Here is a 16,035-nt window from a genome sequence, read left to right on the forward strand (position 1 = left end):
AAAATTTAAAAGCATAAATATATATATATATTTTTTTATTTATCTATGTAGTTAGTTGTAGTACAGAGTAGTTGTTTTTTAAAAACGAACTTTCATTCTTCCTATTTTCAATATTTACTTTTGTTTTTCCCCCTTTTCCATCTGCACTGTCGCTTTTTGGCGCAAGTAACGCAATGAATGCATTTCGAAAGTGCCTTTTTGCCTACAGTTGGATAATTTTTTGGTTTTTCTTTGCTAATTTAAAATATGATACACATACATATACGCCTAAGTAATTATATCTGTATATATGTATGTATGTACAATATAAATAGAGCTCTCGTTCACTGCATGCAAGTGTTTAAAAAGTTCTTTACAAGGTGTTTTACTAAATTCTCTAATATTTTTGCTTTTATTTTATTGATTTATATATTTTAATTTTTTTTTTATTATTAATTTCTGCTAAATAGTTTCAGTTAAGTTGATTTTATTTTTTCTTTCAGTTTTTTCGTTAAGTTTTCTATTTTTGTTTATTTATAGTTTCAAAGGCTTCATTAATAAGTTCTCTTAGTTTTGCGAATTAATTTCATGTTTTTTAAAATTCAAATTCATTCAAATTCAAATTCATTTTCATTCAAATTCAAGTTGCTCCCTTACTTGTACATTTTTCTACTTATCTTCCTCTTCGTCTTCTTCTTCTTCTTCTTCTGACAATACAATTAAAAAGCGAAAAAATAGCGCACAGTTTTGTACAATCGAAAGAAACTAAGTAACATTGGCCATCGCTATTTTGCACAATAATTTTACTGCATACTTTTAGGGTAAGTAGGTATATATATACGTATTCAAAAATTCTTCTTAGTACTTAAACGACTGATTGCTTAATTATTAGAAAAGAGAAAAAACTCCTACAATTCGTAAAAAGTGTTTGATGTTCTTTGTTCTTGTTGTTATATTTGTTGTTATACATAAGTAGTTAATCGATTTAATAGTTAGTTAGTAGTTAGTTTAGTTAATTCCTTACATATAAATATATTTAGAAGGCAAAAAAGTTTTATGTTTGGGTGCATAAATTGTATTAAATATGAAACAATCTTCTTCTTTAACTCCTTTTTTTCGTTCTTTTTGTTTGAACTTTAAATATAAGTTTTCGTTTACACTCTTATTTGGAACTGCATTTGAAAGAAGAAAATACTAAGTTTTCTACAGAATCGTGCAATAGCAAAATTAAATATTAAATTCACGTACATTCACTGTACACTGTCTCTTTGTCTCTTTAGAAGTAATAAAATACAATACAATAAATTAAAAGTACTACAATTCTATTTCAAAAAGTTTCGAATAGAAAGTTTCACTCAGTTTGATAAAGCTATTCAAAGATTTACAATTAGTCGTGGGTTATATACCTTCATTTCAAATGTATGTGTAAGTACCTATTTATGTATTAGAGTATATAACCAATACCAATATAAGTATATATATATGTATGTTTTTAATGTGTATAATATATAAGCCTTAGTGTGACGTCTCCATTTTGTTACATTTGATAAATTTTGAGTAGCAGTGGTAAACAATGAAGTGCCATTCTCACTGGCGCTTCGACGCAAGCAGCCTTCAAATGTGCTTTCACGTTTTCAAAAGAACATCATATGTGACAAAAAGCTTTGATAGGTGAAAAGAGTTTTCACATTTAAAAATAACTTTCATGCGTGAAAACAACTTTCACGTTTAAAAAAAACTTTTATGAGTGAAAAGAGCTTTCATGCTTCAAAAGAACTTTCATGCGTGAAAAGAGCTTTCACATTTAAAAATAACTTTCATGAGTGAAAAGAGCTTTCGTGTTTAAAAAGAACTTTCATATGCGAAAAAGCTTTCATAATTAAAAAGAGCTTTCACGATTAAAAATAAAGTTTATAGGTGGAAAAGCTTTCATATGCGAAAAGTCTTTCATATGTGAAAAAGTTTCATAAGTCAAAAATCGTTCACTTAAATTTCATTCCAAAGGCTTTAAAAGCAAAGAGATCTTTCACATTTAACAAGAACTTTCACAGATGAAAAGAACTTTCACAGATGAAAAGAACTTTCACGTTTAAAAAGAACTTTCATACGTAAAAAGAGACTTCACGTTCAAAAGCACTTTCAGGGGTGAAAAGAGCTTTCACGGTTAAAAAGAACTTTCATATGCGAAAAAGCTTTCATAGTTGCAAAAGCTTTCATGTGTGAAAAAACTTTCTCTTAAAAAGCGTTCACATAAATTTCACTCAAAAAGCTTTAAAAACGATCTTCACATTTAAAAAGCACTTTTATAAATGAAAACAGCTTTCACGTTTAAAAAGAACTTTCATACGGAAAAGAGCTTTTACGTTTAAAAAGAACTCTCATGGGTGAAAAACCTTTCACGTTTAACAAGAATTTTCATGGGTGAAAAGAGCTTCCACGTTAAAAAGGAACGTTCATAGGTGAAAGAAGCTTTCACATATAAGTAGAGCTTCCTTATTTAAAAAGAACTTTCATGAGTGAAAGAAGCTTTCACATATAAGTAGAGCTTCCACATTTAAAAATAACATTCATAAGTCAAAGGAGCTTTCACATATAAGTAGAGCTTTCACATTTAAAAATAACTTTCATGTATGTTTCCCGCAACAAACTTTAAAAAGCGTAAAGCGCTTTCACATTCGAATTCAGCTTGCGCATGTCAAAAGTGCTTTCACTGGGTTCTAATCCTATTTGCTTCTACATTGTTGTTATAGATTCAAATTGAAGGCAAAAACATTACTGCAACTGTTACTGTTGTTGTTCGTATTGTTGTGGTTGACAAGCTCATTTGTGGTAGACGCAGCAGCCATTTCACTAAAAGTAAACAAAAAATTACGGATTTTAGTTACAGATTACAAAAGCCTACTGAAAATTAAAGCGTGATTAATTGGCGCCACCTCGTATATTTCGAGGTAAAAAAAAAATAAAATAAAATATCAAACAAATGAAGGCATCAATCGCTTGAAGCGAACCGTATTTCTGAAATACTATTTTGCATTAACTGAAACTGATTTGCAAAAACTATAATCTTCCGATAGGGTGATTAGTCTTGCGCCGTATATGTAATATTAATCATTGGTTGTAGCAGAAGATCGATAATTTTACATCGTTCTTGTACCGAAGGAATTTATTAAGCTATCCACTTTACAGCGCCCTCTCAGTTTTTTCTGCGTAGCCCCTTTATTTAATTATTTATTTTAAGTGGTTCACGGGCAGCTGAAAAACTACAAGTCAGGTGGTGAGGACTGTAAATGTGGAGCTCATAAAATATGGCGGAGAACCAATGATTAATACTATGTGGCGCAAAACTAATCACCCTATCGAAAGATTATAGTTTTTGCAAATCCATTTCAGTTGATGTAAAATAGTATTTTCAATTCGCTTCAAGCGATTGATGCCTTCCTAGGCTTGGTTTTTTTTTTTTGGACTCAAAATATAGAAGGTGGCGCCAAATTAATCACCTTGTGAGAAATTTTATAGTTTATAAAAGTGGCGTCATATGACAATCATATTTGACACAAAAACAGAGAAGAAATGGAGGGCGTCAAGGTGAGCAACAAATCTCTTAAAATACACCCTTTTTTTAATATTAAATCTCTTAGCTGGTTAGAATAACTTTAAAGAGCTGAATCGGCAAAACCCTTGGCACAACTACGTTTCTTTTGAGTCTTCAATAAACAGCATTCCACTTACACCTTTTGCTATACTCGCAATATTTTCAAATATTCTTCTAACTTACTTTCTTTCGGTTGGGCAGACAAGTTCCGGTTGTCCTTGAAACTGCAAGCTTTGAAGGTATTCCGCCCTGCGTTGGTGCACCAGCTTCTCTTTTTCGGCTCGTTCTCTCTGCAGTCTAATAGAGAGAGAGAGAGAGAGAGAGAGAATTATTAAAAAGCAATCAATGCAATTGACACAAAAGCTAATAAAGTTTCTGCGCATAAATAAATTAATTTTATAAAAAAAATTATTAAAAAAAATAGTTTAATAAAAAAATAAAAATAATAATTACAGACACCTTTCCGGTACAAAACCTTACCAAGGTTGTTAAATTTCCATCCCAAATGCTTGCGTGGAATATTTTACAAACATACATTAATAATGACTCATGCGTTGGCAAAAATATTTCATTTTAGAACAGAAGATACAAATTCTTAATATATGGGAAAAATAAAATATCTCAGTAGAGGTTACAAAAAGTATCAAATGAAGTATAGCAGATTCTAAGTACGGGCGAAATCAAACAGGTATGGCTTACAGAGTAAGCTTTAACCATTCAGAATGTTTTCGATGGAAAAATAATAATTGTGCGATGGTTCGGCTTACAGAGCAAATTAAAAATTTTGTTTTAAGAATTTTTTTTTTTAACATTTGTTTTTTTTTTTAATTTTTTTTTAACATTTTTTTTTCTAAGAAAAATTTTTTTTTCTAAGAATTTGTTTTTTTTTTTTTAATTATTACTTTTTTTAATTATTATTATTTTTATAATTATTATTACTATTTTTTGTTTTTGTTTTGTAATTTTAAAGTATTACGACGGGTCCCAAACCCAGCGCACAACCAAGTATCCTGGGATGCTTCGCCTTCTCACGTTAGCTCGCTCTCGAAGCAACCCAACTCGGAAGCATCCCAGAGGATATTTGGGCTAATCCCGAAAGTTATCAGCTGCTTCAATCATATGTAGAAGAATCGTCCTGGCCACTCTTAAGTTAATGGCGATCAGTAACTCTCCCCACTTGCATGGACTTCTACATATGGAACCATTCTGTCATCACACAAACAGTCGACGCAATCGCGTATCGGCACCCACGTCACTGTAGACAGTTATATTTTCGAGGTAGTAAAGACTTCTTTTATTTAGGAACCAGCATTAACACCGATAACAATGTCAGCCTTAAAATCCAACCTAGAATCTCTCTTGCCAACAAGTGCTACTTTGGACTATCGTACGGTCCGCCCGGTCACAAGCCAAAAACAACGGCCAAACAAATCGCTTCGGCTGCAAGGCAATGCTGTGTGTTTTCTGAGATCAGCGTGGTATGATTTGGTACGAGCTATTAAAATTAGGTGAAACAGTTGACGATGCACGCTACCAACGACAATTGGCCGATTTGAACAGCGCTATACACCGAAAACGCCCAGAATATGACGATCGGCGTCACAAAGTAATTTTTCTTGATGACAATGCACCGCCACATCGAACAAGAGGGGCCCGAGAATTGGTGAAGACGTACGATTGGCAACCGCTGGTGCATGCGGCTTACTCACCAGACATGGCGCCTTCCGATTATCATTTGTTTGCATCGATGGGCCACGCACTTTCCGAGTAGCGCTTCAATTCTCACGAAGAAACCAAAAAATGGCTCGATGATTGGTTTGCGGCCAAAGACGGCCAATTTTTTTTTGGCGCGGCATCCACAAATTGCTTGAGAGGTGGGAAAAATGTGTCGCTAGCGATGGCTTTTGAAGATTTTCAAAATTAAATTTGTAACCATTTTTTTGTTAATAAACGTTTGAAATTGAAAAAAAAGTCTCTTTTCATAGGTATACACCCGGTAGTTCGTGCTTACTTCACTACTTCTGTAGTAAAAGTTTTAGTGAATCGAAAGGTGAATTACTAGTGAGAACAGCAATGAGCCTCCCATTGCCGTGCTCGACAGACTGTGGTAATACTCTTATGATGTGTTTATGTTCGCTCTTAAAGTCATTCTGGGTTGAAATGAGTTTAGATATGCCGCAGTCTGAAGATGACTGAAGTTGGTATATTTACATCTGTTTATAGTTCCGATTGGGGGTGATATCAGCTACTGAGTATTTTGAAATCATAAAAACAAAAACATTTCTAAACTCAACGATAAGCTTATCCCTAGTAATATTTCAATGGGGAGTTACCGATTATATCGATCACTATATGATTGTTTTGTTGTATGCGGAAAGCCGCTAGATAAAAAGTTTAGGAGAGAACAACTAGGTTTAAGTCACATGAGCTCACAATTTCTAGCAAGAAATGGTGTAGGTGTACAGGGTTGCCCATATTCGACGGACCCATTTGGCAACCATGTATCTTTTGACAGAGACGTCAGATCGCTTAATGACATACCGCGTTGGAAGCGTCAGTCCAAGCAGATTTTTACCATGGAAAAGTACACTCCACGCGAGCGCTCCCAAATTGTTGAAATTTACATTCAACAAAACAAGTCAATTGTGAAAACTCAACGTGCGTATAAAAAATTAAATAATGTGAAAAGTGCGCCTCCTAAGAATACCATTAAACGTTTGTACGAAAGGTTTTCGACTGGTGATGCTCTTTCTAATCCAAAGAGGCCAAATCAAAACCGACCAAGGCGTCGCCAAGGACATCTTAAAATCGCCGTTCTCAGCAGTTGGGCATTTCTCGGACCACTTTACAACGAATTATCCGCATTGATTTGCATTTATTCCCGTATAAGATTCAATTGACGCAAAGATTATTGCCAGCGGACAAGCCTCGTCGATTGGAATGGGCCCAAAGAGTCATCGAAATGGCTGAAGATGACGAGCAATTTTGGAACAAAATCATCATGTCCGATGAGGCTCATTTTTTATTGAATGGGACGGTAAACAAGCAAAATTGCCGTATTTACGCCACTGAAAAAATTCTCACGAAATTCAAGAGGTACCTCTTTACGACGAAAAAGTCACTGTTTGGTGCGGCGTTAGTGCGAAAACGATTATTGGGCCGTTTTTCTTCGCAAATGAAGATGGTCAAGCTGTTACCGTCAATCAGGAGCGTTATCGCGATATGATAACCACTTTTGTGATGCCAATTATTCATCAAAAGCGTATGAGGCAGTTCTGGTTTCAACAAGACGGCGCTCGCGCCACAATCGATTTTTTGAAGAAATTGTTTCCTCGTCGTTTGATGTCGAAAAATGGCGATTTTGACTGGCCACCGCGTTCGTCCGATTTAACGCCACCTGACTTCTTCTTGTGGGGATATTTAAAATCAAAGGTTTATTGTTTTATAAGCCAAAGCCCATAGAAGAGCTCAAGAACAACATCCCTGAGGAAATAGCCGCTATTCCAGCCGAAATGTTAGCCAAAACTTTGGAAAATGCTGCAAAACGGGCACAAAGTGTCGTACAGGCTCAAGGCGGCCATTTGAGAGACATCATATTCAAAAAGAGACGTCAACAAATCTACTTGAACCAAATAAAATGACTATTATCGTCAACATCAAAAAGATTGTGTTTTTCTTTGATTTAAAAAAAAGCACATGGATCCGTCGAATATGGGCAACCCTGTAGATCTTTAGTCTGCTTGCATCATTCGTTCTTTCACGCGATGCCAACAAAATGGAAATCTAAATGCAATTTTGATAAATCAAATTGTTTCATAAAGACAGAAAGTGAGAAAATGATTTGGATCGGTATCGCACTGATGCATTACTATTTATAACTAAACCCACAATGAATAAGCCCATACCTATGTAATTATGAATATTAGAAACAAATTACGCTAGGTTTACTTACTTAATCCGTGATTGTCTCATGAACTGTTGAATTTTTCTGGCAGCTTGATTTTGCGTTGATTGTGAGTAAGTACGTCTGTAAATAAAACCGTTGTTGTATGGAAAAAGAACCCTCAAACACATTTACAAATAAACGAAAATAAACAACAAAGAACCACTCACTTTAATGGGCCGGATGGACTCGTCTCCTTTGGTGTGCTCGGCTGTGAATTGAATTCGTTGAGTTGCTGCTGCTGCTGATCGTTGCGAAAGTGATCGTAGAAACTCGATAGACACTGCGAAGTGGGACTGCTCTGACTATCGCCAGCAGACAATTCAATGCCCGTCGACATCGAGGATGATTGTGATTTCTTGAAACGTTTATTGCGACAATACGAACGGTAGCCGTGCTGGATGACCAGAGCGGCATTGGTCATTTGACGATAGTAGGCATACTGCTTATAACGACGATAGTAATTCTGTATGACTATAGCGGCAGTGCGTTCCTTATTCTGCTCCTCTAGCTTCTGGCGGCCCTTGTACGAGCGATATGCTTTCTGTATGCATTTGGCAGCCTCATACAATTCACGTTGTTCGGTGTCTATGAGGGCGGGAGAGGTAAATGAAATGAAAAAGTGAAATTAGAAAAAATCAAATCAGATATCAATTTTTTTTAATAGGTAGGTAGGTAAAGTGGCTAAAGTACCACTCTGGCACTCCCAAAGTAGTACTAAATCTTCGTTTTGATACCATTTTGAGACCTCTAACAGGCAGATATTTAGAGCCAGTCGGAGTTGTTGATGTAATGGAGAAGATTTATGGGATTTAGGTTGGCGTTCTGCCTCAGGCTGTCGAAGAAAAGAGCACCCAGTGACCTTAATCGTCCAGCTGCCAAACTTGGACATTATAAAGAAAGTCCTCAACAGTCTCCCTCTCTGAAAGACCCCCACAGCTTCTGCAATAGGTGTTAAATAGTAAGCATAGTTTTTCTATTGGGTACCGATCATCCAGTGACCTGTAAATACAGCTTTGAGTTTGGAAATTGGATGGCATGGAGGCCCAAGGACTTTCTGAGTCCTCCGTCTATTATAATGAGGCCGAAGGATTTTCGAAATACCACATGAAGAAATGGAGCTCCATCTTTTCTGTGATTTCCTGAGAAATAAGTTGTTTAATTCCCCATAAACAACAGTCCGGGGTGCCGATGATCCGGTGGAAGGGCTCTGAGACCGACTCAGTTAACCCCTTACTGGCAAGTTCATCAGCAATTTCATTTTCCTCAATGTTCCTATGATCTGGAATCCAGATCAGCGAAATGTTAGCTGCACACCCAAGATATTTCATCTCCTCCTTACAGGAGTTGGCCAATTTAGATCTGTACCGTCGCCAATGCCTTGATCGCAGCTTGACTATTGGAAAAAATCTTAATGTCTCCCTCGCTCCCAAGTTCCCTAAGCATTTTGCATGCCTGTAGAATCACATAGACTTCTGCTTGAAAAACACTAGCAGTATTCGATCGTTTTAAGGAAGTAGATAAGTTGGCTGATTTAGAGAAGACCCGTGCTCCGACTCCCGATTCCGGGAGCCGTCAGTGAAGACAGACGTGCCAGCTTCGGTGCGGATTTTCCCCTCGTTCCAATCCTGCCTCTTGGAAAGATTGCCCTGGCACGACCCTCAAACTCCAGTTTGCGGATAGAGAGATCTGTTCGAAGTTCGGAGAAATGCGGTGTTAACTGCCCGAAAATGCTACCATGTCCCTTGAGAGATTGCGTTCAGAGGTCAATCTTTTTACAAACGGATGCTCAGGAGCTATCTACAGGATACTTGGGCGAAACTCGGAAGCTGTGAGCTGCTTGGGCCGTATGCAGAAGTATCGTCCTGGCCACTCCCAAGTGAAAGGCAATCAGGTACTTTCCACTCTTACGTGGACTTTTACACACGGAACCATCTTCCGAGTTCTTATGCGAGGCTCTGCTTTGTTTTTCATTGGCCAAAATCGCTTAAGCGGTTATAGCGCTAATGGAGAAGAAGAAAAGGCTTCCAATGGAGTTTGGAGTCAAGTATCACTTTTAGATACGTAACTTCCAATACCAGATTGGATTTTTCGTTTCTAGTATTCGTGCTTCTCTTTTGTTTTTTTTTTGGTTTTGTGCGACATTTGTCCAAAAATTCCAGCTAAATACGCATTCTACTCACCTGTCAACGTCAGCTTCGAGAAATCTGCTTCAAACGGATACTGGCTACTGCTGGAGGCATGCAAAAATTCGGTCAACTGTTTGGTTGAGGGTGGTGGACTTGGCGAGCTAACAGACGGATCTGCGCCCAGTATGGAGTAACTGGCTGGTGACTGCAATGGTCCGGAACTAGCAGGACTCAGACTCGAACAAGGTGTGCTAACATCATGATAACGGTAACTGTGATCGTTGAAATCGAAGCTCTCAAAGTGTGTATTCGGCAACGAATCGAGTGGATCCATAAAACCATTATTTAAGCTGGGCGAATCTGAGTTGAGCGGTTCAGTAAGCGGACTGCCAAGCACCATCATCTCATCCGCTTCATTCTGACGTGTAAATAAAAGAAGTTACATTAATTTAAAGACGCAGCAGACTGATGTAAACTTGCCTACCTTTATACGCTCCGGCATAGCGGCGATGATGTGTTCTGCCAGGGTGAGCACTTTGGCATCAGAGTCCCCTACAAAGTGGAGAAACAACAAAAACCAAAAAATGTTAGCGCGATCGTATTTGTATGCGCTTAGCGGACACCCAATACAGAAAAATGTGAACATAGACTACAGCTGGCAGTAACCTGATGCGCACACATATACACATACATACACATATACCTGCATGCGATCTATGAAATGTTCGATCAAGTTTCATTTGGCATAATTTCAAGATCCTGTGCGGGGTATACGTGTATGAGAGGATTTTAGTATTTAATACATCGACACAAGCAAATCAAAACATTTAGGAGAGTGTATTTGTAACAGAAACAAAATAAATGAATTGTACCCATACGCCTTCAACTAATTCACCAACTACAGGAACACTCAAATGCCAAATTCTTCACAAATTTCACATGCAGATTATTTAACTAATAGAGAGAGTTGTAAATAAAATAAAATAATTAAATAATGGAAAATAATAATAATTATAATAATAATAGGAAATCAAACAACTAAAAGCCGCTTATGCAAGAGCATGAAATTACATATTTACACAACTATTAAAAGCTGTCCGCATTATGATTTTTGATTTTTGATTTTTGATTTTGAGTATTAAAAATAAATATTCAATTTACGTTCCTCTTTACACACTTAAGAAATACATTTTCGCATAATTTCTTCTTTTTTTTTTGCCATTTTTATATACAATTACCGATTACTCATTTTACTCATTAGGTACTAAATTTACATGATTTATTAATACATAAATATTTACACACCAGTTCATTTGTTTGTTAGTTAGCTGTTCAGCACAATTACTCATACATCAAATACTTATATATGCCAACAATTTATACAACAACAATTAAGTAATAACGTAAACAAACAAAGAGTGCAGATCTGCAGGAGAAATGCACTTAGTACTGTACAGTACAGAGAGAGAGAGTGAAGTATACATATATCAATGTATGTATGTTTGTATGTATAGAGTACATATAGAGAGCATAGAGTGCACACACAAACTGACCTACAATAGCATCGTTCTCATTACTTATAGTCACATCGTTTACATCATCATTATTGATCGTTGATGTATCATCGTGATCTTTGTCGGGTAAGGGACTTGAATCGCCAGTTGATACCTCGCCTGATATACATACACATATAGGGTGGTACATACATATAATATTGGAGAAAATATAGTTTTGAAATAAATTGAAATTTATACAATTTGAGTTGGAATAAAAGAAACTTATTTTAAATAACAAAAAAAACAAAACCAAACCAAAAAACCAAAAACATTTAAATAAATTTGCAAAACAAAACATATTAAATTTTTTATATGGAAAAATAGAAAAGAAAAAAAAAACGCTTGTACAATAAAGTAAATTACGGAGCAGTTATTTGCACCGTACACTTACACAATGCAAAGTCCATTTTGCGTGATGGCGACAGCAAGGAATTCGTTGTATTTGTGGCGGCCAGCGTATCCAAAGATGACTCCACGGCCAAATTGAAATTGTCATGCGCATCAAAACTGCAATAAAAAGCATAATTTTAGTAAGTATATTTGGATCTCCGATTATATGTATATATTTTTATAATTGGCGCGTACACCGTTTTTTGGTGTTTGGTGGAGCTCCTCCTCCTATTTGTGGTGTGCGTCTTGATGTTGTTTCACAAATAGAGGGACCTACAGTTCTTATGAGGAGCTTTTTGAAATGAAACTTCTTAGGCGTCGATGGACGAGCGAGAATGGAGAGTAAAATTTCAAGGCCATGCAACGTTTTGGGCATTTTCGTTCCGCGAGAGAGAAAAAAGATATAACGTAGAGGAGAAGGAGAGAGAGAGCTATACCTTATATATATCTTAGATACACTTTAGGTTATTTTTCCTGAATTGTTCCTTGTGGTTGCTAATTTCTAGTGAGAAATAACGCTGCCTACTTTTTGGCGCTTGTTTGATGGCGCAAACTTGTAGGAAATATATTTTTGGTGCCTGCTTTTTGGCGTTATATTTCCTTGGTGCTTACTGTTTGTGGCGTTTTTTGGTCCCAATTTTTTTAGCGTTTTGTTTTTGTGCCTAGTTTTTGGCGCTTATTTCCGTTAACTGGCTAGTGCTTGTGCGTACTATAAAGTGCTATCCATTCCGGCGTCGGATTTATTGGTATTGCCTTGCGGTAATTTGTGCCGTTGCTGCGGTCCTGGAATCGCTGCGTTTGTGCGCGTGATAAATGCTCGGAGTAGTGCGCGTTGTTGCCACGGTTTGTGTCCGGCGTTTACGTACACCGGTCGACCCTTTTTTGTAAATTTTGTCTATTTGTATTCTCTGCAAATGTTGTGAGTTTATTTAGATATATATTCTCTCCCTCTCTCTCGGGTCTCTACCTTTTTTTTTGTCTGTCTTGAAAGTTTCACGTCTGTCATGTATACTACACTACACGCACTTTTTTCCATGGCAGAAATAAACTCGGAGGTTTGCCATTACCTGCCGAGGGGCGACCGCTATAGGAAAAAACGTTTTTCTTCATTTCGGTCTTTCACCGAGATTCGAACCTACGTACTCCGAATGGTAGTCACGCATCAACTCATTCGGCTACGACGGTCGAGCCATTTGGGTCTACTAGTAAAGGTTATATTTAGTTATATTAGTTTGTTTGCGGGAAAATTCAACAAAGTCTCAACTTCTACCAGAAAATAAAGGATGCTCAGATTGGGTTTTTTTTTTGACAGATCACGCTTTACTCTTGTCAAACAAAATACATCATTTCTTTCAGTATTCAATGACATTTCATCATGGAAAGATTTACGCCTCAACAACGTTTAAAAATCGTACAAATGTATTACGAAAATCAAGGCCCTTTGAAAAGTGTTCACAGGCCAACTGCGCCCAGCCCGTTTTTGACTTGATGCCTACATCAATAAGCAATATTTAAGTATTTGCGCTAAAGAGCAACTCGAAGCCATTCAAGAACAGCCATTACATCCACTGAAAACAACCGTTTTGGTGCGGTCTAGGGGAGGAAGAAATCATCGGCCCATATTTCCTCAAAGACGAGCCCGACGCCCACTTAACAGTGAATAGCGAACGCTGTCACGCCATGATAAACGACTTTTTGATGCCGGATGCCAGATGCCGGAAATTGAAGCCGTGATCTCCACAACGAGGTACCGTCAAGACGGTTCCAAGACAGCAGACAGCGCTACTTGCCACACAGCCCGCGAAACAATGAATTTACTGCGTCGTCGTCTCGGACCGGTGGATTGTCCACCAAGTTTGCACATCTAAAAGATGTAAAATGAAATTCGCACATTTAGTGAGAATGAGCAGCGCCTTATTGACTCACTGTAGTTATTGAAAATTTTTAATTTGATTTTCGATTAATGCAAATTCGACATAGTCTGAAAATTTTTAAAATTTGAAAATTAAAATCTGATCAATATTTGTATCCCTTTAGTTATTTATTTATTGGATACTAGGACACAAAGGAATAGACGAAAATCCGATTGAGAGCCAATGAGCTCGCAATTTGCTTGCCAAAATTGAGCACGTTAGACATGTACCCATCACCATCCTTTCTGAAAACGAAATTGGAGGAGGAACTAGCGCTGGAAACGCAGTCGATATGGCAACACTCAACCTCGCTCAAAACTGCTGAAATTCTGCTAAGTATTTGGAATACCAAAACTGCAAACCTTATTTTGACACTTTCTAGGAAAGACAGCAAAATATTGTTCAAGAACTGACGGGACCCTACGGTACACTAAACAGCGCTTGTTAACTGGAGCGGCATCCCTTGGTCGGTAAAAACCCGAGTTATTCCGGTAACGTAGAAACGGCACACATGGGAACGGGACACTGTCTTACCCCACATCACACTGCCAAAATGCGATTAGTCCCGAGCGATGCGTGTAACGCAAGCAACGAAGCGAAGGCTAGGGATGCTTTGGAACACCTACTTTGTCACTGCCCTGCGCTTTCTAGGACTCAACAAATGTGCTTAAGATCAACATATTTTTCATCCTGAAAGGATATCGCTGACAGAAGGCTGAACGGCTTGCTAAAACTCGCGAAGGCGTGCGCCTTAAGAATTACCTAAAATAATAGCACTGGTAACACAGGGTCCATTGTCTAAGAGGTCTTTGTGAGAGGTCTTTTTACAGATCACCTAGCACCACCTAATCTAACCTAGTATTTCTTCGGTACTTCTTCGTTTAGGACGGGGGTTAAAATTATATAGCTACTGAATTGCAGAGTTACTGACTTTTACGATTTGATTCTGCAGCTCCTATTTTTTAAAAGCAATAATTAAGAATACTGAATTACCTTTGCAGGCGCGTTATGTCCTTGAAGGATTTGCCCGGCTTTGTTCGTATATCCATATTGATTCCACTATCGACGGACGAGCGTTTCGAAAAGCGACTGGCATTCGGTGGACTTTGATTGCTGCAAAGAATATTATAGAATTTGAAGGCATTTCAAACTACGAGCAAGTGGTTAAATACGTCCATATCAAATGTCAAATATTTTATAGCCTCAAAAGCTCGGCAACAAATTTCCAAAATACAGCGCAAAATATATCGAAAGTGTTTAAAATATGATATTTTCTAGACTCAAATTACAAAAAAAAAGTGAAAAGTGTGAAAAGTAAACAATTAAAAATAAGGTGTGGGTTGCGTGATAAAGTGCCTAGAAAACTATTTTTACTATGCAGCGTCCATTTCGTAACCGGGGATTAACACAGCGCAATTGATAAATAAAATATCATCTGATGTATTCTAAGATTATACCCAAGAATGATAGAACCACGATTGCGCCGATCATAGAGTAGGTGACGTCACATTTGTGTGTTGGAAGTTTTGGCTGAGTGACACAGCCCAGACTCAATTATCACAAAATAGGCCATTTTGAATTAATGCATTTTTTATCTGTTTATGTTTGTCAATTTGATACCGGAGTAGAAGATACATCTTTTAACAGCTCACGAACAAATAAAGGTTTCCAGCTCTCATTTACTAATATACTCAGTAGCTTTTCGGGCTTGGCAAATGACCCAACTCCTGGAGAAGATGGCTTCCCTCCTATATTATTAAAAAACTGTGCCTCATCGTTAGCAAAACCATTAACAATTATCTTCAATAAATCACTAACTTCTGGTGAATTTTTACGTCCATTCAATTTCCAAACGCGTAGCTGTGTTTACCGGTCATTGATTGGACGGTCGGCACACACGCGAACCTCTCGTAATTATTAGAGTAAATCTACCACATCTAAATATACGCACGCACTTAGAACTAGCAAATCACTCATGGCACCCAATGCTATACTCACCTTGCCACAGCTACGGGGCGCAAAAATACACCATCATGACTGCGTTGCATATCCAGGGCGTCGAATGTAGTGAAAACGTGTTCGTTGTCTTTGACATCGTATAATTGTTCGTTGGTGTTCAATGATTTTGAGTGAATATCAGTTAGCTGTTGCAAAAATAAGAACAAAAATTATTTTAGATACTTTGAGTTGATTTACTATATATTTTTCGTGGAAATTCAAACTTACGGAATATTTATTTAGACTGAGCGATAGATTGCCAAAGGTGCTCTTCTTAGTTTGTTTGACGCGTTCCTCTTCTAGACGACAGATTTCCGAAATGAGAGCTTTATGTCTAAGGGAGAAAGAGTTATTTTTTTGTTGTAGATAGTGAGAATACAAAGTGAAAAATCATGCAGATGCTACAAATGGATTTTTGTATATTTATAGACCAGCAAAACCTGGTATGTCGGCCAGATGATTCGATAACATAAAAACTCACAGCTTAATTTGGCGAATGGAATTTTGGCAAACGCAAAGATAATTTTATAGTAGT

The 16,035-nt window shown here is 37.2% G+C and overlaps 1 protein-coding gene across 2 annotated transcripts in view; it reads right to left on the reverse strand.

Moving 5' to 3' along the window:
- Positions 1-2,500: 2,500 nt before the first annotated feature.
- The window catches only part of LOC129246438 (uncharacterized), a 124,586-nt gene continuing 111,051 nt past the window's right edge, over positions 2,501-16,035 (reverse strand). Inside the window, exons 13-23 of one of the 2 annotated variants that reach the window (XM_054885273.1) lie at positions 15,729-15,834; positions 15,501-15,646; positions 14,496-14,615; positions 11,591-11,706; positions 11,197-11,316; positions 10,128-10,195; positions 9,698-10,061; positions 7,685-8,102; positions 7,524-7,598; positions 3,755-3,868; positions 2,501-2,829 (exon numbers count right to left, since the gene is read on the reverse strand). In XM_054885273.1, coding sequence (XP_054741248.1) covers positions 2,724-2,829; positions 3,755-3,868; positions 7,524-7,598; positions 7,685-8,102; positions 9,698-10,061; positions 10,128-10,195; positions 11,197-11,316; positions 11,591-11,706; positions 14,496-14,615; positions 15,501-15,646; positions 15,729-15,834 — 1,753 coding nt within the window. In that variant the 3' untranslated portion in view covers positions 2,501-2,723. The remainder of the gene's footprint in view (positions 2,830-3,754; positions 3,869-7,523; positions 7,599-7,684; positions 8,103-9,697; positions 10,062-10,127; positions 10,196-11,196; positions 11,317-11,590; positions 11,707-14,495; positions 14,616-15,500; positions 15,647-15,728; positions 15,835-16,035) is intronic. The other variant, XM_054885274.1, reaches the window with a different exon arrangement.

This window comes from Anastrepha obliqua, chromosome 4 (assembly GCF_027943255.1).
Source record: "Anastrepha obliqua isolate idAnaObli1 chromosome 4, idAnaObli1_1.0, whole genome shotgun sequence".
NCBI lineage: Eukaryota > Metazoa > Arthropoda > Insecta > Diptera > Tephritidae > Anastrepha > Anastrepha obliqua.